This window comes from Osmia lignaria, chromosome 11 (genome assembly GCF_051020975.1).
Source record: "Osmia lignaria lignaria isolate PbOS001 chromosome 11, iyOsmLign1, whole genome shotgun sequence".
Taxonomy (NCBI): domain Eukaryota; kingdom Metazoa; phylum Arthropoda; class Insecta; order Hymenoptera; family Megachilidae; genus Osmia; species Osmia lignaria.
Window position 1 is genome coordinate 3,134,318 of NC_135042.1, and position 22,157 is coordinate 3,156,474.

Here is a 22,157-nt window from a genome sequence, read left to right on the forward strand (position 1 = left end):
TAGACGTATCTGAAAAAGTAATTGGTAAATTGTTAGAAAAGCCAATAATTTGTTTATTGACCGTGGTATTGATTCGTAATTACAGCTGATGGTTAATAGTAGATATACACACGTATAAATAGGAAGGTCTGCCGGCTTGTTTTTAGTTCATTAAAATAGTTAGCAAGGTATATTGACCAGAGGAGGCTGGGTGTAACGAAATGCTATGCCGTTTCTAAACAGAAGCTGGCGTGCCTGGAAATTGTTGGGATAGCGTAAACTGTATCGATTTTGATTGTTTCTTTTACACGGTTCGGTCAAGCGCTCTGCATAGCATTCGCCTTTGAACTAATTTCACGATCAATCTAACAAGTTAAACTTTATATACTTAAGTTCGTGGCTTCCAACGATAATATTTATATGGTGTTTAAAAGTTGAAAAATCGGGCACACTTTGATCGTATCGGTGATGGAAAACGGGAAGGAAATCGTCCCGCCGCGTAATGGAACACGTGAAAAGGTGGACGTCCGAATGGAAACGAGAGTAAATAAACGTGGAAGCTTGATTCAGGTTGTCAAACGAGAGAGATTCAGGTCTAAACCATTAGCTAAATGGCTAATGCACCCTAAACGAAACTACGATTAATTCTCACGTTCTATTTCTCAAACAATGAGCGCCAGTTGCAATTGAATGAAATAGAAAACAGGGTTGAAGGCGTTCAGTCTCGATCTGACTGATTGATTTTTTTAAATCTTGAAATTCGAAATGAAAACTTATTAGGTACAGTTCAATGGAATCTATTGAAATTCAAGATAGAAATATCAAAGTTGAAACTTTAAAGGGATCACGTACGTATGCTCGTTTCGTGTAACCTTGCCAGAATTTGTTTATGCCGATCGTTGGATTTGGTGGATGGCCTTTCATCCGAGTAAACTTGCCAGAAGCAGCGGGCTTTCGCGCGATCAAGCTCACAGGAGCGACAAAGAGAAGACAAAGAAGCAAAATGCGAACCTCTCGAAATGTTTATCACTATTCCTGGCGCCTGGATTCCACCAGATGGCCCACCTTCTCTCTTGTACATACACAGAAATCGAATTTCATCCGAGCTGCCGATGATACTCGGAAAAAGCGAAACATCTTGGCGAACATTGAAAAACAATTCAAGTCATTACTGATTTGAGAGGAAATATAAATACGACGAGCCAGCTGATTGTGAGTCAGAGGATTGATTTGGAGAAATCGATGGAGCGACGGTAGTCTGTTTGCTTGACACACGCGTGACACGTGTCCGAGAGAAAAATAAAAAAGAAGCGGGAACGGAACTGGCGGCAAAGACAATAAACTTGATCGACTTCCGTCGACAGGAAGAGAAGAGAGCTCTTGTTGTGCTCGAACGTTGAGGATGTTTAGACATCGTGGACAAAAGATATCGAGAAACGAGATGGAATTAAAGCACACTCAGTGTTTTGCAGAGGAGTACACTCAGCGATTAAATTAGGCTTCCTTAGGGAAAGCAGAAATTCTCAAAATCCCTTCCCTTCGTTACATTATAATTTTGGATAAGTTTTCGAATGGCCCCACTGAAATTGAGAACTCAGGTTCAGTAAATAACCTAAATTGACTACCAGAAACAGATTAAAGTTCGTTTCAGAGCTGGATAACTTATCGTTTTTGAGATATCGTGGTACAATTTTGTACAATTTTGTATAGTTTCCGAATGGCCCCTCCAAAATTGAGAACTCAGGTTCGATATATAACCTAAATTGACTATCAGAAACCGATTAAAATTGGTTTCAGAGCTGGATGTCTTACCGTTTTTGAGATATCGTGGTAAGAAATTTTTGTACAATTTTGGGACTACGTATGCGCTATTCAATACTGCGCATACACAGAACCTAACCTAATCTAACCTAACCTTACCACGATATCTCGAAAACGGTAAGACATCCAGTTCTGAAACCAACTTTAATCGGTTTCTTGTAGTCAATTTAGGTTATATACCGAATTTGAGTTCTCAATTCAGCCATAACTTTCCCTATAGATCCCTACAAAGAAGGGCGGAAAAATTGAAATGTCAAAATTTTTTACTATTCGCTACACTGTATTTTCTTTAAGGATGCCTTCGGGAAAGGGTGGGAAAATTCAAATGACAGAACCTTAAAATTTCCATGATATTTTCATTAGCGATACCTGCGATTCGAATAATGGATTCGAGACAGACGAACGGACAGACAGGCTTTCAAAGCGTAATCGCAAGCTTTCGAGCCATAAGGAGAGGAGTGCAGACGCCCTCGTCAGACCTCTAAATTTAGTCAGAGTCAGACGCGTTCTGGCCACAGGGAAGAAACGAAATCGGCGTCGAGGGGAAGAGGAGGAGGAAAGAGGGACGAGACGATTCCAGATGGAACGTCAAAAGGGACAGTGTCGCGATTCGTCTCTGGCTGATGTCCAAATGGCGACACCTCGACTCCGAGAATTCATGAATGGACCGCGTGGAAAACGAGTTTCCTTGCTCGAGGCTGGCTGCGATTTTCGCGAAGCGGGCAACCAGAGCCAAGTAATAATCGAAACTCTTCGTTTTGCGCGATCAGACCTGACGCGTACGCGCTCGTTTTCAAGGTTGAGATGCGATTCAACCTACTTGATGTTGGATCACCATTTTACACGCGTCGCTTGGTGTCTGTTGAAATTCCAAACGCGAACTGTAACTATCGTTAACCTATTCCGCTACTGGAATTATTTTAGCAACCTATAACTCTTACGATTTCTACCTTCCTTTTTGTATCCTGCAAAATGATGAATGTTTTAATTTCCACGAAGCAAGGGAACAACAAAGTTGATCATCGAACAAAGATTGTTTTGACAACTGAAAGCAATTACGATCGAGCTTTTCTCTCGGGGTATCTTTTTTAGAATGAGAAGAAGGCTGTTCCGCGTAAAGCAGCTGGAAATTCGGATCGTATAGCGCAACTTTCAACTTCGACTCAATTTCGGCAGTGTTTATTGCAACCACGATTCGCGGAAGAATCGAATTAGAAGATGAAGACTGATGCCAAGCAGCGAACGTTTTCGATTTATCTTCGTAAATTCACCGTTTAGGAGACTGAATCGTGTTAGACGAACAGGAAAGGAATATTAATTTTCTGCTGGGTTAGTCGAATAATGAAAATGAAGGGATATCTTAATTAATTGTTACAGATCTAGATCATCCCGAGGAGGTGACGGTACCGGTCGGTGAGAAACTGATTCTACGATGCTCTATGAGCTCGAACTCAGAAACGTCCTGGTACAAGGGCGACAAGACCTTCCGGCCGTCGTCGCCTAGAATACGGCTGATGAAGCAGTCCTTGAGATTCAAGTACGTCGAACCCGAAGACTCTGGCTCGTACGGTTGTCTGCTCGAATCGATCGGGATGCTCGAATGGAGGAACGTGACGATACGAATCGAATCGTTACAGAACGATGGCTACCAGCACGAAACCGAGAAACTGACTGCTCACAAACCCGAAGAGGAGACCAACGAATTGGAAATGGAACCGAGAAGTTAGTATACGCTTGACAAAACCCTCTCTAGATCTCTGCTTCGTGTCTAATTAGATATATTAGATGGAAGATTGTAAACTTCAATTTGCAATTATCAATTTAATCATTGCAGACCTACCAGAGACGCGATCGCTGCATTTGGACAGCGACAACGTGGACAGCGATCTAGATAACGATAAGAACGAGAACGAAACAGCTGGTGAACACAACAACACCGTTCCAGAACGAGCACCGTCGTTCAACAAAAGCGTCGAGATGCCTAATGTAGTGGTGAAACCAGCTGGAAATATGTTACGTCTCAGGTGTCCGAGTTTTGGCAACCCAACGCCAAATATCACCTGGTTAAAAAACAACAAAGAACCGAAAAGGAAGCTCGGCGAACCGGTGATCACCAAGTGGATATTCAGATTGGAGGATCTAGTACCTGAAGACAGTGGTAATTACACCTGCGTCGTGTGTAATTACCTGGGATGCATCAATCGCACCTCCAAGGTTGATATTGTCGGTGAGTGAGCTTGATTAATTAAACAGAAAGAAATAATTGCTGGTTACTCGTTGCTTCTGTTAAGTAGCTGTCCTGAGTGATTTAGATTTTGAGAAGAAGTTAAATTCCCTATGAATTTCCAGCTTATTATAAGTCCATCATCCACATTTCAGGACGCTGAAATGAAATTCTTTTTAATTTCACACCAGCCACGAAGAAAATTCTACTTCCTAGTCTTTGAAATTTTAAATTCAACGTCCTGAAATTGGGACGAATGGTCAGCGATAATTTGAAAAATCCCTGTCGTGACATTTTGCTAAAATAAATGTGTAGAACGTTTCCCTCATAAACCGTACATCAACGAGGATTTCCCGAAGAACGTGACAGCGGTGATGAACAGCACGGTGACATTCAAGTGTCCGATCGTGTCTGATCTAGAGCCATACATACAGTGGCTGAAGGTAGTCGAATACCCGGTTGACCAAGAAAATTCACCGAATGGAATTCTGCTCCAGGTACAGACAGCAGCTTGTCGATGGTGGAGGTTCCTGTGTCTTCTCGACGAATTAAACGATCCTCTTTAATCCTAGATTCATTTACACGTGGAATATTGACCAGGCTGGTGCGGCAGATCATTATAAATACCGTAGTGACTAACGATGGTGGAGGAACTCTTGTGCCTTATACAATTTCAGATTCCAGCTGGAAGAAATCGTTTTTAACAACTCGTTGTTTCATTCGTGTATCTGTTCTTGATAATTCTGTGTTCGTTCCTGTCTAATTTCTGAGGACTGATCACTTGGAGCCGAGGACGAAGAAAAATGAAACTTTGAATAATAGAATAATAGAATCTAAATAACAGAAAATTCGTAATTGCTCGGTTCCAAGTGGTTCCCTTTTTCTCTCTACTATCCTAGAATTCTCGAGCTTGGTAAAGAAGGTGGTTGGGTCTATTTTTTCCTATAGAGACCGTGAAACATCGGCCAATACTGACCAGGCCACCGAGAAACACGACCGTTCTGATAGGAGACAACGTTACTATGACCTGTGAGGTTCTATCGGATGCGCATCGCCACCTCGAATGGTATCACGGTTATCACACCTCTTTCGACACTGTCAACAAAACCAATCAAAGTTTCCGGGTGGAGGTCAAGGTGGGCACGTAGAACTATTTCAAACTGCACGACACTCTGCTTCTACCTCCTCTCTATTCTTAATCAAACATTCTTCTTAACTCAGCGGTGTTTGTGATTAACGCTTTCGTTTCCTAAAACCTTACACTATAATTAAAACCCAACTGCAATATTTTATAAATATTTTTCCATGGAAAGAAATGCTTGGTCATGTAGTGCCTCGATAGCAGTGTTAACAACGATTAGAATCCTTCGCTTGTTAGATACCTCCTGCTTAAGACTAATTACCGAAGTAGACAAACTTGATTTTTTCTTTGTTACAGGCTGGAGGCGCAGAGAATCCTGAAGTACTGAAGTTATATAATGTAACTGAACAAGACGAAGGATGGTACACTTGTATCGCGCAAAATGCCTTGGGAGAAACTTTCAGCAGTGCCTATCTTCGAGTGGTCGAAAGTAAGAAAATACCTGATAATTCCTAAGTACACAGTCAGACGTTATTCGAATGTGAGAAATTAATTGTTTTCTGATAATTAGCTCTGGAAGAACAGGGAATGCCGATAACAGCGAAACCACAGATTCTCGTCAACGTCCTCGCGGCTGTTCTCTTCATTTTCTTCGCCGTGGGCGTAGTGGTGGTCATATACATCTTCCACCGTTTAAAACGCGAGAAGATGAAGAAATTGCTGGCCATTGAGACAGCGAGAGCCGCGGTTGTTACTCAATGGACCAAAAAGGTGATCGTCGAGAAACAGAATCTGGTGAACGCTCAGAACGTTCAAGAACCCTTGCTGATGCCTGTGGTGAAGATCGAGAAACAAAAATCAACCGTCGCCGCAGAGGATAGCAACGGAGGAAGCATTTCTGAATACGAACTCCCGGTGGACAGTGCCTGGGAACTGTCCAGGGAACATTTGATCTTGGGAAACACTTTGGGAGAGGGTGCTTTTGGAAAAGTGGTCAGAGCGCAAACGAACACTGGCAAACCTGGAATCCCTAACGTCGTCGCTGTAAAAATGCTGAAAGGTATGTGAACACTATTATTTCATATCTTACAAAAGCTAACGGGCAAGTCGCTAACTCGCTTAGGTTAGTTTTTTCGACCCATAATCAAAATTCCTTACGTCGACGAAGAGTCAAGTGTTGGGTCTTCCGGACCCGAACACAATGATTGATAAGTCCCATGAGTGGGCAGATTATTGTTTCCAATGAGTCTTGTGGGGTTTATGACCCGTTCTGCCGTTCCCAAGTTTACATTTATACCGGCGCTGTTAAAGAGTGCGATTGCGCTATTAAATCCACTCCCCAGCAGCCACCTCCCAACCAAGTGGCGCCGGATTAGTCATTGCATTCATCGGAAGGCCCAACACTTGACTCATTGTCGGCATGTAAAGAATTTTGATCTAGGACGCTTTTACTTTGACAAACTAACCTGAGTGGGTTAGCAACTACACCCACCAGGCGCTTTACGCCCATAGCCAGAGCCCCGTTTGCCACCGGAATAGCCGGTGCCCGGTCCACACCACAAGGAGAAAGGGTTGGCACATGACACCGCTGGGGCTGGCTGCAAGGCCCCGAACGGCACGTTTGTGGTTCCCCATGAGTGAGCAATTTATCTATACCCGGCACCACTTGGAGGGTGGTGGCTGCTGCGGAGTGGATAGTTAATTAGCGCTATAGCGCCCTTTACCACCGCCAGTATAAGCAAAAATTTGGGAATGGCACAGCTGGTTATCAACCCCACAAGGCTCAGTTAAACAATCACCAATCACCTTACAGAAGTTAATTATACGATAAATCTGTTACAGAGGGCCACACAGACGCCGAGATGATGGACTTGGTTTCCGAAATGGAGATGATGAAGATGATCGGTAAACACGTGAACATCATCAATCTGCTAGGCGCGTGTACACAAGGAGGACCGTTATACGTTGTCGTGGAATTCGCGCCACACGGCAATTTACGAGACTTCCTTCGTGATCACAGACCATCGTCAGGATACGAACCAACGATCGGCCAAGAGCAGAAGGAGAAAAAAACGCTCACGCAAAAGGACTTGGTGTCGTTCGCGTACCAAGTAGCCAGGGGTATGGAATACTTGGCTAGCAGAAGATGTATCCATAGGGATTTGGCGGCCAGGAACGTCCTGGTCAGCGACGAATACGTGTTGAAGATCGCGGACTTTGGACTAGCCAGGGATATCCACTGTCACGACTATTACAGGAAAACGACAGACGGAAGACTTCCGGTTAAATGGATGGCGCCCGAGGCTTTGTTTCATCGGGTCTATACCACTCAGTCCGACGTGTAAGTAAATAAAGAAATCTTAAAGTAGCAAAGTAAAATTCACCGAGATTTCTTCTGACAATATTCAATGTTTCAGATGGTCGTACGGAATTCTGTTGTGGGAGATCATGACATTGGGTGGCACCCCTTATCCGTCCGTACCGTCCGTGGAGAAATTGTTCCAGTTACTAAGGACTGGACACCGAATGGAAAAACCACCGTGTTGTTCCATAGAAATGTAAGAACGGCGAGACCATTCTCTTTATTCTACCTATTAAATTATCCATTATAAGAAAAAAGAAAATAATAATTTGCTTGCTACAGATACATGTTGATGAGAGACTGCTGGAGCTATCAGCCCAACGAGAGACCAATGTTTGGGGAACTGGTAGAAGATCTCGATAGGATATTGACGATAACTGCGAACGAGGTGAGAAACAGTTGTTCAAATCAAATTTATCCTATGTACGAATCAAGAATTTCCCGTTTACGTTTTCTCTCGTGATCTCAATTTCAGGAATATTTGGACCTTGGTCTTCCGCAATTAGATACACCGCCTTCCAGTCAAGAGTCCAGCGACGCGGACGACGACGGGAGTGAAGAAAACTTTCCATACCTCCTGTGAGGATGATTTCAATGCCCATTGAAACGTTCAACGAGAATAACGAATAAAAACGAAGCGAAAAAGAAAAATAATTTAAAAAAAAAGAAAAAAAAAAATGAAACGAAGGAAAAGCTCCGAGGTATGGAAGTCGATCGACTGACCTAACGAACACGCCAAATAATATAAATCAGTATTGACCTGTTAGCGCGTATCCTGTAGTGTTAAGGAAGATGATAGGAAGAACGATTATCAAGAAAACGGAACTCGAGGCCTTCGAAGAGACTGATCTTCATACGGAGAAAACACTGTATTTATTTTCCTGTTATCCTGTAGTATCCCGACGATCTTTCAAACGTTGGAACATTTTGACCTTCGCAAGGATATCGTGATTCGTTCGATCAACACATTGAACACTTTAGTGCGTGAACGAACAATATTGTTTTCGAATAGAGAAGAAGAATAACCCAAAGCGTTTCAACGTCGTCGAATTTTGTACATGTTTATTACCGTGCCATTAACAAGTGCCTTGGGAAGAATGTGAGAAGCTTAGGCAATTTTCAGCCAGGGCTTTTGTTACCCAGGGATAGAGGAATGGGAAGAGATAATTTACACAGGAAATCGATTCATCTCGATGCGAAACGTGTTTGTAACTAGTCAATTGATACAGTTTTACGTTTCTCTGTAACATATAGTAGTAAACGATAAATCGTATACAAAGTTAAGTGTTTATACGCGAAAAAGGACATTGAACCGCGAGTTTTCGCGCATTTTCGAAGATTTTTACGTGGGGGAAGAGCTCATTTGGCTCACGCGATATCGCGTGCTTGCTTATCTAACGTTAAATATCTGATCGCGCGAGATTTGCAAAATTTCTCCAATCATTAATCGTCCAAGTCCGATGTACACAAAATGTGAAAGATGTATAAATGATACATGCGAGAAGTGGCGTTTAGTCGTAGATAATTTATTTCTTGTATATTGTTACTTAGGGCCTGTTTAGGGATTCATTCTCTGTTTTATTTTTCTCCTTTCTTTCTTTTTTGTATCAACGTCAAGCGGAATAATGTATGTGTAAAATAAAGAAACAAAAGGACACACCACGTTGATTTAACGAGAGTATATAAACGCGCGTTCGTAGAGTCGGAAAACTTTGTATATAGCGGCGATGATTGTTTATTTAAAAAATGTTTCTCCTGTTACCCGACACACCTAAAGGTAGCCAGTAAATCAGCATTTACCAAGGTAGGATCGTATGTATAGTCTGCGCAAATATTGGATTATTATTGTAACGTGAGTTTCATCTCGAATAAATCACTGGAAACTGTACCCACATTACTCTCTGTCTATTTATTATTTTCAAATGTTTTTTCTACTTTTATCAATACTCTACTTTTTTAAGAATAAAATCAGATGGTTGAAAGATAAGAGTCATAACGAGTCTGGTGACGGAGTAGAAATGAGAAGCGAAAACAATTAAGTTCTAATGACTCAAAAAAAAGACATGATAATTAACGTAATGAGACAATCAGACAAATTGATCTGCCTAAGTAAGTCCCGTGATTGATTAACGATAAGAGGATATCGAACCCCCACCATTCGACGAAACCGCGTGTTCAGAGAAAAGTTAACTATGGAGGACCGATGGCGCTGCGATCAGTTCGTTTTGTTGTCATCAGCCACATTTATGCTAAGTTGTTTTTACCAGATTTTTAGTGGAACATTTTAGTTTTTATTCTTCCATTTAGCTTCGATTTTATGATCAAAGATGCCAAGGATGGTACGGACCGTTTTCTCGAAACTTTCTAACGAATAAATCGAGTGAAAGTTACCGTTGTGTCCTACACTCGACATTGAGGTTAGAATCCGATAACCCACTTTTTCTGGAGCAACGAATTTATTTCTTCACGCTAATCGTTCATCACTGAACTTTCTTTCGGTCCTCGTCAAACGACAGACCCGTCAGATGATGTGACGATCGTAACTGATTTGACTTAATTTCATTTCTACAGAGAATTTACTTTGTTTGCAATAACTTGTCACTTTCTAAGAGTTCTGTTAAAATTGCATGATCATTTTTGCAAATAAAAATTTTGCATACTGACGTGTATGCTCAAAGTCTTTGAAGTATAATAATTTTGGAACAATTCCATGATACCCATAACGATAATTATGTGATATCGCAGGTAGTGACATTTATTAAATGGTGATCACCAGTGTCATGGAGAGGAGAATCAAATTGAAGACATTAAACAGTCATATAACATGCAAGATATGCAGAGGATATTTGATAGACGCCACTACTGTGACAGAATGTTTACACACTTTTTGCAAGAGTTGTTTAGTAAAACATTTAGAAGAAAAACACACCTGTCCGACATGTCAGATAGTTATACATCAGTCGCATCCGCTTCAATATATAAGTTTCGACAGAACTATGCAAGATATTGTCTACAAATTAGTTCCTGATCTTCAAGAAAGTTAGTAACTCTGTTCTGAATGGAATCGACAAAGATAAATGGATTTCTCTATGTATTTAATGATATATTATTTCAGATGAAATTAAAAGAGAAAGAGAATTTTATAGAGCAAGAGGTTTACCTTGCCCCAAAGATATCCTACCTAATGCTGGAGAAGTTGAGGAAGAAAAAGCAACTGCGGATGCACACGCCGAATCAGACTACCATCGTGCCGATGAACAGGTAATTATATTTAAAACAACAAGCCCATATTTCAAATTACGTTTCAATTAATCTAACTATTATGTATTTTCAAAGGTTAATGTATGCTTGGAGTGTATGAACACAAGTCTGAAGACTTTGAAACGAAGATTTATTAGGTGCTCTGCCCAAGCAACTATCACGCATTTGAAAAAATTCATTGCAAAGAAGGTATTGAACGGAATGGAAAAATATCGAGATGTAAGTATAAAGTATTAAAGATATCTCTGTTAAAGATTTCAGTTAATTGATGTGCCTCGTTTGCAGATTGATATTTTATGCAATGACGAACTATTAGGTAAGGACCACACGTTAAAGTTTGTTTATGTAACAAGATGGAGGTTCCGGGACCCACCCTTAAGGCTACAATATAGACCACGAATAGACATTTAAGACTAATATTTCTGTGTTCAGTATCCGATGGAAATCACAACAAATCTGTGACTTTGTTTATATGTTTCCAAGTTCTATCCGTGTATTGTCCGTTGTAGTACTTATTTCTCTATTCCCGCACAGGAAGAATTCAAGATTGAATTTCGCAGGCGGAAATGGTTTTTCGTGACAAAAGAAAAATGACTTTAGACTTATATCTTTCTACTGTATTAACTTAACCAGAATAGTCGTTAGCAACATGTTTTTAAAAGTAGCAATTCCATTCTCCTATATTCGATTATCTTTTAACTTACTTTTTAATTACACTGAGTTACATTAACTCAGTTCTTTAAGTTTTATTTCGTTAGCTTTCCTTAACGTACATTCATAAGTAGGCCAAGAAAACAATGCGACACTGTACACGAGAGGAAAAAAAGCTTTGTTTCTGTCTACAAAATCGCAGAACTGTATATCTATTTAATTGAAATGTTACGTATCCTTCTATCATTCTTTTATAAAAAGTTGGACCTTCTTTGTTCTGAGATGGGAAAGTGGTGGACAGTGTCTACCGCGAATGAAGATTTGTTACTTTTTCCGTACATGACAACGGAACAATTCTTCATAATCTTAAGACGTGACTTTCTTTTTATACATACCCTAATTGTATATAGAATATTTTTTGACAGAATTCTGATAATATTGCGCGTAGACGCAGCTTTGTATTAGAGAAAAGAAGGAAAGAAAAGAAGCCGGCACCAAACGGGATTGTTTGGTGCCCTTTTAACTTTGTATGTTTATGCGCTGTACACATTCTAACTCAGCCCCGAGTTTCTCTCAATGCCGAACAATAACAGAATTTTATCAGATGTGACATATTTTCTCGAGTGATTTGATAAGGACAACGACGCGTTAAGCGAAACACGGGGCATCTTATCGCTTGTAGTAAATGAAATTTAAACAAACAGTGTAAAGCAAAAAAAAAAGAACCGTGTGATTGTATATAAATATTCTAGGGAAATGAAATGAAATGAAATCGACTTTATAAAGTAGCGGCATTTTATGAATGCTAGGGCTTGTATGTTGTACACTATGTGTGTATCTTCATAAATTATTAAATAAATATGTTTTGTACAGTATCAGTCTAATTAATACTCTAAACAATTTGTACATGATCGTATATGACTGAACAAGCTGAAAGTTTAAAAGCCATTTCATTCAATTTTTTCATTATTCGTAACTACTGAAAACAAAATAGCGTTCGAATTACTTAATGGCACGTAATTGCAAAATTGCCATTATAAAATGGAAATATTAATCAAATGAATAAAATAATTCAAAATTATGTGATTAAATATCATTAAATGAAGAAAAAAGTGAATACCATGAAATAAATACTTGACAAATTATAATATTATCAAAAAAGTATTGAAAAAAATTGCACAAAAGTATAAACAACTCAATTCTATGTAGAATTAGTATTTGAATTTAAAGACTTACATTAATTATCTTAATAAATAAGTAGAGAGGGACAGCAGCGTGGCGGGCACTTTCGCACCAAATTCAACTAGTTACGGTTTAAAACTAACCAAACTGACTGACTAAGTACATGCGCAGACGTCGAGCAGGTTGAAACATGTATGCGCATGCGTAAATGTCGAAACGACGACGCATGCGCAAAACATTCCAAAGTAGTTGCAAGTAGTTGTGGTCAATGCGCGTTAAGCAGGGACTGTTGCTGTTCGGCAGCACAACGAAGTGAATAATTTTTCAATGAATTTAAGTTTATGTTTCGGTGATTTCTTGTGTATAAGTTTGAAGTGCAGTTTCACAATTAAATGAGCTTGCAAGACAGTCTTTTCTCCGAAGACGTGGAGCACGACGTAACTCTATTTTCAAGGGACAAGAGACGGAAAAGGTAGGAGCCAAACGATCACGTTTCCTGATGCAACGACGCGCCTTTAAAGGTTAGATCAGTAGTTTTTTACTACTTGTCTTCGATCATTATTCTTCACTTTCGATTTCTACCAGTGTTTACTACGGTGAATCGCATAGCTTTCTCCAAAAAGTCATTGATCTTACCGCTTCGAAAATATAATACGTAGATATGTGACGTCTGTCATTTTTATGAAAAAAAAGAAAAACGAAAATGATACACATAACAAGTAGCGTTGGCTTAAAAAATCGCAATTTATCATATCGATTTATCAGGTATTACGTGGCACGATTGAGTTACGTTCAGTTTATCCGCATCCTTGACATGCAATTGTATCGTAATTCGAAGACAATTAAAGCGAACCCTTAAGATCTTGAAGAAGATTTATAATGATACCGTGCAACCTTTAAATTACAAAATTCTTTTACGGTCTCCGTGTATATAAATATCTCGTGGCAAAGGTAAATGGCTGATATCGTTCTCCAGTCTTCGTAGCCGCTGCTACGTACATCTTTAGATAGTGCCGTTACGTTAGTAAATTCCACATATATTTTTTTTTTATTTGCATAGCCCGCGTACTTCGAACGTCGACACGTTTTTCCCAAACCTATCTATTTTTACCAAACTGCATAGCGTTTTGAGGAATATAAAAAAACCGCGAATAATTGGCATCTTGCCGAATGAAAATAAAGAAGCGTCTCACGAGTCGGTGGGTTTTATTTTATTATTCAACCATTGCATCGATCTTTAATTGCGGTTATCTTTCGTCTTTGCACTTTGTACGAGTAAATAAAAGACGACAGGTTTTGAAACCGCGGATATTGGTTAAGTAGCTCTTCATAAGCTACGGAAATTGTATCCATCGTTAGATAATGAAGGAAAATTTATACGAAACGCAAAGTTTAATGAAACGCATTATCTTCATTAATGACGACGAAAATAATGAATTGCGCTCTGTTTGAGGTTAACTACCAATGAAAATATTACATAAGGACATCGCAATATTTGTAATACCATTAATGTTATTAATATTATTTTTACTCGTTTCATTCACCTAACAAATATTCACGACCCTCGTTCCGTAACGAAGCTGATTAGCCGGATAGAGAAAAAAAGATTTTTGAAATCGAAGATCGAAGCGTGCGGAATGTTGCATAACTATCGAAATGACGGGTGAAAAAAAGAAGCCGGCGATTTTGAATAGCCTATGGCCAACGACATGGATAATTGTCAATCTACCGAGTGCAAGAGCTCGCTTAGCGTATGACGCTCACGTATACGCGCGATTACGTGAACCACGCAACGCTTACGAGATTCATCAGTCTGTTTCTTCTTTGTAGTTCAAGGCTTGTCGATTTACTCGTGGCGGTAAACGTAATTAGAAGATAGAACTTTTAGAACGAGTCAGAGAAAAACAGGATTACACGGTTGTTTTCTTCGACGATTTCATTTCTTTTCGTTCATGAAAGCACACGTAGCCGCGTGATTTTACCGCGCGCAACACGCTTCGTTCCACTTGAACGGGTCGACGTGTAATTTAACAATCCGTAAAGGTGAAAACCTATCTCGCTTTCGTTACGCTCCTTGGATCGTTTATATACGATTGCAAACACCCTACTGTATCGGCTGTATCGACTTCCAAACACACTTCCTGTTCCTCCTCTTATTACGATATCATCTGTATACTTTCTAAAAGCATGCATGCCTCTGGTTACGTCCTATGTACATGTATACATGTATTTAATAAATTAAATGCGTTTTGCGCCGAGCCGGTCGAACATAATACAGTAAAACCTGGATAAATTCAACGAAAGAATGCTTGGATAAATGAAACATCGCTATCCCTTCCACTTGGGGGGATCCCCCTAGGCGAACCGAGCCGCTCGACGAGGAAACCGTGTAATATGATCCGACCGTAATATCCGTGTGACTAATACTAATTCAACGATAAAACTTTTTTATTTTTAACTTTTTCTCAATGAAACTGTTACTAATGCATTTGTGAGATTTTTCTAATTAAAATGATACCAAACTCGATATAGGTTGAATTATATTTATAAACAATAGTAATAGAATAAGCAACATAGAATTGAGACCACGACTGAATATAAATGATGTCGGCTGAATACAAAAGATGTGTACGGACACAGAATCGGCATGTTGGCTACAAAGAAAACATGTGTACGGATTCAGAATCGACACCTCGCTTGGATAAATGAAACATTAAATGCCCAGAATCGACTCCTTGCTTGAATAAATGAAACATTAAATGCCCGGAATCGACTCCTTGCTTGAATAAATGAAACATTAAATGCCCAGAATCGACTCCTCGCTAGGATAAATGAAACCTTTGAAACCAAAGCCGACACCGCGACTGGTTTGGATTTCGATCTCTCTTGCTTTTCGCCAACTTATAACATCAATTTTAGCAAGTAATTATAATTGAAACTATATCGTGTTTGGTACCACTTTACTCACAAAAATCTCACCAATGCGCTAGTAAAAGTTTCACTCAAAAAAAGTCAAAAATAAAAAATTTTTTTGATTCAATTAGTATTAGTCACACCGATACGTTTCGGCTCTTTCCTTTGATTTCGGACCTCTCTCTTTCCACCACTGTCTGTCCCTTTCTACGTTCACGCTTAGCTGGTCGTCGCGTGTCATCCGAGCTTCGATACCGTGCTTAGGTAAACGCAACCACTGGGTCCCAATCTTGGTTGAATTTATCCAGGTTTTACTGTAGCCGGTTTCCAAAGCTCGAACAGCGGTTACACGGTGAAACGTTATAGCAAGGTCGTAAGACGGTAACGGTATGCGATAGGGTTACGGGTGCAAGGATGACTCTAATTTAAGGAAAGCAACGAAGGAGAAAGTGAACGTTATGTAAAAGTTAAGTCGGCGTCGCGCGGCGTTCATGGTGTTCATCTGACGGTATACGGTCGAGTGGCCCGGGCCCGGGGCAAGGCGGTTACGTTCACCGTCAGCCGTCTTCAGTACGGTCTCGCTTTCAGCCACGATCGTAACGCGTTTTCTTTTCACTTTTACAGAGTACTCGTCTTTCCACCTGTAAACAACTATCGGAGGTACATCATACACCAACTGGTGCAAGATCGGTTCATCGATCTGCACACCTTCTCCATCGGTCAGGGTTCGGCGAGAAGAACCGTCGTTTGTTACAAGAGTGACGTGATAAGGTATCAATGCGTTGCGTTTTTGTGATTTAACCCTTTCACACCGGACGGGACATACGATGTCCCATCAATGAAGCTTGTAACATCATTGTTGTTTATGCGTCTCTAAGACTTTCAGGCAGAAAAGTTATTTCATCGTAATAATCACCTGGAGGAGAAATAACTGTTCCAGGTAATGGGGCGCATTCGAACTGATTTTTTTTCGTCGTATTGAAAGGGTTAACCCATTTCTTCCCAGTGCACACAACACGAAGTTATTATACAAAACTCATCGTGCATGTGTTAAAAGGCATTCACAAGCTCTCTGTCTATATGTGTTTATATTTCACAATTGGAAAAAAATTAATTACTGAAAACATATGCAACACAGAGTGTTTCTCAAAATTTCATGAGTGATGCCATTAACTTTGGTCAGTTTTTTCATATAACAATGTTGTACATTTTGAGCAAATAAAAGCGTGTGATCGAAAAAATAAAATTTTTTTATTTTTCTACCAGAAAGCTCCCAACGTTACGTCAGCGCAACATTGTGTGTGGTGCAAATGACGACACATACTGCTAGTGTTTAATATTTATAATGTTGTTTCGATTATTTTAAAGTAAAATTGATGACAAAATACCATATTTTTTCAGAATTTTTATTTTTGGGAAGAAATGGGTTAAACGAATTCGATGCGTACAATTTATCGATCTTCCTCCGATCGATAATCTGCCGATTGAAAATCTGACAAATGCGTGTTGATCGTGACATGTGATCGGTGCCTTTTGCGTAAATTCATTTCGTAAAAGATAACAGTTGTCAGTACTTTTTAGCGATATTTTTGAAACTATTAAAACGACTACGCCCATTTGTTATTACCTGTAATGTAGAATATAAATATTTTGTGCTAAAAAAACACTTGTAAGTTGTCGACGTAATACAAATGTTTTTGCGCGTAAATGTAACTCAAAGTTTGTTAATGAATAATTAACTGTTACGAAAGTAGGGCGTGCTATCAATTGGATCAGATTCATGCGAAATTAGCAGACAGGTCTAACACGATTACGAAATGAGTTTACAAGACTGGAATTCTTACTACGACGCGACGTGTAGCGGAGGCAAACGAAAGTGAAACTGACCAACTCAAGGTCGTCGCATCGTGCTGGCCGAATGTATCGGAGAACTGTTTGTTTAACTTAAAAAGAAAAAATAACGTTCGAATAACATTGTAATCTATAATTGTTTCATTTTCACGTTTAAGGGATCCGAAACTGAATGGTGTGCAGCATAAGCCGAACTGCGCCACGAAGGATAGCGACAAGCTACTCGAGATGGGCGTCGAAGGACGCCGATCGCCGTCCGCATCGCCAGAACGTGTGCGAGTTCAAAGACAAGGTGAGTGACGAAAATTTTCGAAACTCCTTATAATTAACAGCGTGACCTGAATGTTATCGAATTGTAATTCGTTTTAGCCAAGTCAACGCCAACGGTTGAAATCTATAGACCACCAGCTGCAAGAAGAGCCAGAAACGAGCCTCAAGGAAACGTGGACCAAGTTCAAGCGCAGCCTACCGATTCGTCGTCTATAAAGTAATAGATTAGGCGAATTAGATTGTGATATTGTACTTGTAAATGTTTCTTAAGAGAATCATATTAATAGATCTGTCATTTTAAATAGAACTATTCGTAAGAGAAGACCGGATCGCGCTGTTTATGTACCAAGACATCGTAGAAGTTTAGAAACCGAAGGAAGCCCCCAATCTGTAGAAGCCGTTCACGTTAATCGTACTGTTAAAGACGGTTCGTCTTCATCCTCTCTGTCTCATGGACAATCAAAGTTTAACGTAAATCTAAAAGAAACGGATGCTGATGTTCAGCAAAGCGGAGAATGTACGGAAAAGGGATCAAACATGTGTTCTGGTGAGGATCAAAGTAACTTGGAGCGCGAAGACAGTCAGTGTCTTCGGGGAGATTCAAAGGATACAGTGTCTACAACTGTGCCGGAGGAATCTACTGTAGAATCTAATGTTAGAGAGAAAAATAAACAATCGGATAGCTTAAATGACGACGTGCCAAAGGAGACAAATAATTTTAGTATCAATGATGTAAAATGCGAGATAACGAATGCATTTTTGTCGCAGACGATCGAAGAACAAGAAGTATCTAATAATTCTAGCGAAAATAAGGGTAGTTTAAATTCGTTTGAAACATGTGTATATAGCGAAGAAGTTAATATTAACGAGGAAGTAGACAGATCTGATGAATATAAGGATAATATTAACACAACTGATCCAGCGACGAATAATAACATGAATAATACGAAGCTTTCGAATAAAGATGAGATAACGAATCAAAAGAATGCGCAAATGATACACAGTAACATTGTTTCGGAGGTATTGATCATTTCAAATGCTGTACAGAAAGAACCGCAAACTGTTAAAGAATCAACTCCTGTTCCTATCACGCCACCGGAATCGAAAAAGGTGAAAAAAGTTGTAAGACACAAAAGTAAACCGGCACCGCCACCGTCTCCGCCCGTTAAAAAAATAAATAGGGACGAATGTGACTGGGATAGTTTATTCGATGACAATGGTGACTGTCTGGATCCAACGCTCATAGAAGAGGTAAGTGCAGTAAAATCTCTCTAGTTGTGTCCGTAAGCTGAGAAGCGAAAATGGACAATGTGGACAGGATAGACACGATTTTTCTAGCCTCGCGGTTGCTTTTGATCTCCTGCGACAGGCCTGTCCAAGTAGGGGAATCTACTCCTGGATCACATGCTTTGGATCCTCTTCCAACGCTGCTCCTTCAAATAAGATGGGACGGTTCTGACTACCATCTCTCCGAGGAGACAGTACCGCCGCTAGGAAAGACGGAGAGACGGTAGTCGGAACCGTCCCATCTTACTTGAAGGAGCAGCGTTGGAAGGAGACCCGAAACATGTGTTCCACGAGTGGATTCCCCTACTTGGACAGGCCTGTCCTGCGACAAGTCATAAATGAGAAGGATAGCACGAGTGCCGTAGCAGCCGAGAAATTAACAACAGTTTAACTTTCTTATTTTTAGAATTTTCTGGATTCAAATTGTTTTAACATATTGGTACAATTTTTCTGATTAAAATGAGACCACACATGACAATTTGGACTTGGATAAAAAAAATTCGCATTGGGGATGTTCCCTTGTACATAAAATTAAGTAAACGTGCTCCAAAGTGTATCGTGTTTGATCTCATTTTAATCAGCAGGTAATCCGTAGGTAAAGAAAATTAATATTAAAAAAGTTACAGTGCTTTATTATAAACTACCAAACTCTAACTCTCATCAAAAAAGCCGCGTCGCGTATTGCCTGACTGACTGGAACGAATAGAACATAGGGCGTCGGGTGAGAAATACATATGTAGGCGTAGGACAAAACCGACGGACACTGTCAGCAGGGCAACAAACGGACAACTAGAGAGATTTTACTGTATTCATACGATTACTGTTCCTCGATCTAACAATTAAAAATTGTAATATCGCTTTCAGTTAACGTCTGCAGTTGGTGATGTTGTGATCGAGCAACCAAAAAGCGATTACAAGACATACACTAAACACATCGAAGTATCTAGCGACGAATTTGCTCATGTTGTTGAAATATATAATTTTCCGTCTGAATTCAAGACAAGCGATTTAGCGGCTGTTTTCAGTCCCTTCAAAAATGGTGGTTTCGAATTGAAATGGGTGGACGATACGCATTGTCTTGGAGTATTCAGTAGTCCTCTTGTTGGTAATTAAAAAAACAAACTGGCATGGTTTGAATTGTTGCTATGGACGGATACTTATGTTTGATTAATTTTTAGCTGCCGAGGTATTGGCATCCGATCATCCGTTTGTTAAAACAAGACCGCTAAGCGAGGCAACGGCCTTGAGTAAAACAAAAGCGAAAAGGAGCGCAGAATTCTTGCAACCTTACAGGAGTCGTCCAGAAACTTGCGCGGCATTAGCCAGACGATTGGTTACAGGTGCTTTAGGAGTGAAATTAGCCACTGCTAGGCAAGAGCGCGAACACGAAAAAAACATACTGCGTGAAGCGAAAGGTAAATATCATTTAATTTATATGGAAATATGGGTAAAACTTTACTTTAGGGGACACCAAATTTTTTTGTGTATGGCTTCCATCACTAACTGTATTTAACACTAAACGTACCATGGACCGGTCAAATAACCGGTTGTAAACTTTTGATTAGAAAATTCACATAAAATGTTATCGCTTTTTCATTACATTTGACTTCATGACTTTTTCTATTAAATATATACAATTAATTTTACATCATTTATTTATATTTTTATTTGTTAAATTCGATAAACACGTGTAACCTAGCGTCATTTAACGCGACAGGTCATTTGACCGGTTGCAGTACAAATAGGTATTTATTAAATTACTCATAAAATTGATACAGTAGAAGCAATAAGCATGGGCTGTACCCTCCCTCTCTAACAAAGATAAATATAAACCTAACTAACTCGGACAGTATCAAATTTACGGTTTGACTAAACCCGCTAAAGTGGTCGGCACCTGCTGCCTGCTGCTAGCGACACTGTTCATTGGACAAGAAGCCAATATGGCGTCACAGTAACGTAGCAAATGCGCTAAAAATGTCAAACTTTACACGCTCATAACTTTTTAACCACTGGATTCCTAAAGTTAAGACTTACATTTTTGGATTCTACACATCAAAAACTATATATTAAAAGAAAACGTCCAAAATTATGGGTCCGCTAAAGTAAAGTTCAGCCGAAATACGTGTTAAGCGATGAAAAAGTAAAAAGAACATGGTTCTTTGGATTGTTTCAGAAAAACGTAGGTTGGCCAATAAGCAACGAGAGGATGCTTGGGAAGGTATAATTCCCGAAAAGTAGCATCGTTTGTTGGTAATGTGATAATTGATAATGACTTACATTATATGTAAGTGTTTGATGACATTTACATGCATTTTGTGCCTTACTCATCTATTTTTTATCTCAGACAAACTCATTTTGTCGAACTGATTTGGCGATTGGTTTTGGGAACACGGGATAACTTGCCAATAGATGAGTGTGGCATGACGGAATACCGTAACGGATGTTGTATTTGCTTCGAACTGACAAATGAGTTTCCAATGCTTGTTTATTTTCTACACACACACACCACACACACACATACACATATATACATATATGCATATCATAATGTTCAGACCAGTTAAACGAGCGTGCCTGTTGCATTATTTTTTAATGAAAGGGTATTAAGTATTTTAAGTAAAACTCTTTAGACTTGGGCAATTTACAGCCCTAAATATTAGAAAAATCTATGAAACAGAAGTAGAAAGGTTTTACGATGCGTGGTTATTCTTACCTCGACAGTTGCCTCTGTTAGAAATTTATATATATGACGATAAAGAATGCTGTGTTGTGCAATGATAATACGAGACAATAAGTTAGAATAGTAGAAAATGAAGATGTATCCCTTTACACGTGAATGCATTAAGTGCGAGCACATACATCGATTTGCAAGCAGTGATATGTAATAAAAAAGTGTCTTCACAAAGTTATGATTTCTCGATGATAAAGCTATACTAAAATACAATGTGGTATTATATTGCTGTATAAAACAAAATACAGCATATATAAATAATATCACTTGTATAGATATATATATACACATACGTATATAAATCTGTTAAATGTTAAAATCTGACGCACAATCATAATCTGTCTACACATATTACAGACATATTTAAAGAAAAACAGAAAGCTTAAAACAGATTGTATTTTTATATACAATTGTTACCAACAGAGGAATAAAAGTATGTAGCGCCAAATCCTAGTCAATGTACACAAGAAAACATGTTACCTATATTGTATATTATATTACTGAATTTTGTCAGAAGTTGACAAATGAATTTAAAAGAAAAAAA

At 39.3% G+C, this 22,157-nt stretch overlaps 3 protein-coding genes and 1 long non-coding RNA gene across 12 annotated transcripts in view; 3 read left to right on the forward strand and 1 right to left on the reverse strand.

Moving 5' to 3' along the window:
* Positions 1-9,361, forward strand: part of LOC117604070 (fibroblast growth factor receptor homolog 1) — a 49,017-nt gene extending 39,656 nt beyond the window's left edge. For 2 of the 3 annotated variants that reach the window (XM_034323759.2, XM_034323760.2), the window contains exons 3-11: positions 3,178-3,522; positions 3,635-4,027; positions 4,973-5,160; positions 5,463-5,595; positions 5,677-6,165; positions 6,948-7,446; positions 7,523-7,663; positions 7,750-7,855; positions 7,943-9,361. In XM_034323759.2, the coding sequence (XP_034179650.1) occupies positions 3,178-3,522; positions 3,635-4,027; positions 4,973-5,160; positions 5,463-5,595; positions 5,677-6,165; positions 6,948-7,446; positions 7,523-7,663; positions 7,750-7,855; positions 7,943-8,050 (2,402 nt within the window). In that variant the 3' untranslated portion in view covers positions 8,051-9,361. Of the gene's footprint in view, positions 1-3,177; positions 3,523-3,634; positions 4,028-4,339; positions 4,522-4,972; positions 5,161-5,462; positions 5,596-5,676; positions 6,166-6,947; positions 7,447-7,522; positions 7,664-7,749; positions 7,856-7,942 lie in introns of all 3 variants that reach the window. The other variant, XM_034323761.2, reaches the window with a different exon arrangement.
* Positions 1-12,711, reverse strand: part of LOC117604079 (uncharacterized) — an 83,138-nt gene extending 70,427 nt beyond the window's left edge. For both annotated transcript variants that reach the window (XR_004581357.2, XR_004581358.2), the window contains exon 1: positions 12,616-12,711. This is a non-coding gene — a long non-coding RNA (uncharacterized LOC117604079). The remainder of the gene's footprint in view (positions 1-12,615) is intronic.
* Positions 9,667-12,325, forward strand: l(3)73Ah (polycomb group ring finger 3-like lethal (3) 73Ah). The gene is made up of 5 exons (XM_034323771.2): positions 9,667-9,884; positions 10,213-10,506; positions 10,583-10,728; positions 10,804-10,947; positions 11,014-12,325. Exons 2-5 carry the CDS (start codon positions 10,230-10,232, stop codon positions 11,137-11,139), a joined length of 693 nt encoding a protein of 230 aa, XP_034179662.1. The 5' UTR covers positions 9,667-9,884; positions 10,213-10,229; the 3' UTR covers positions 11,140-12,325.
* A 111-nt stretch (positions 12,712-12,822) lies between the features above and the next one.
* Positions 12,823-22,115, forward strand: LOC117604072 (uncharacterized). Of its 6 annotated transcripts, none has more exons than XM_034323763.2 (8): positions 12,823-13,033; positions 16,099-16,245; positions 17,484-17,617; positions 17,695-17,812; positions 17,901-18,846; positions 19,747-19,987; positions 20,061-20,297; positions 21,056-22,114. In XM_034323763.2, the coding sequence occupies exons 1-8, from the start codon at positions 12,954-12,956 to the stop codon at positions 21,118-21,120; spliced, it is 1,968 nt and encodes a 655-aa protein (XP_034179654.1). In that variant the 5' UTR covers positions 12,823-12,953; the 3' UTR covers positions 21,121-22,114. The 6 variants fall into 6 exon arrangements, with proteins under 6 accessions (XP_034179654.1, XP_034179655.1, XP_034179658.1 ...); XM_034323767.2 differs by having other exon boundaries at positions 12,893-13,082; positions 21,056-22,113; XM_076690977.1 differs by lacking the exons at positions 12,823-13,033; positions 16,099-16,245 and adding exons at positions 16,441-17,143; positions 17,226-17,394.
* The last annotated feature ends 42 nt before the right edge of the window (positions 22,116-22,157 follow it).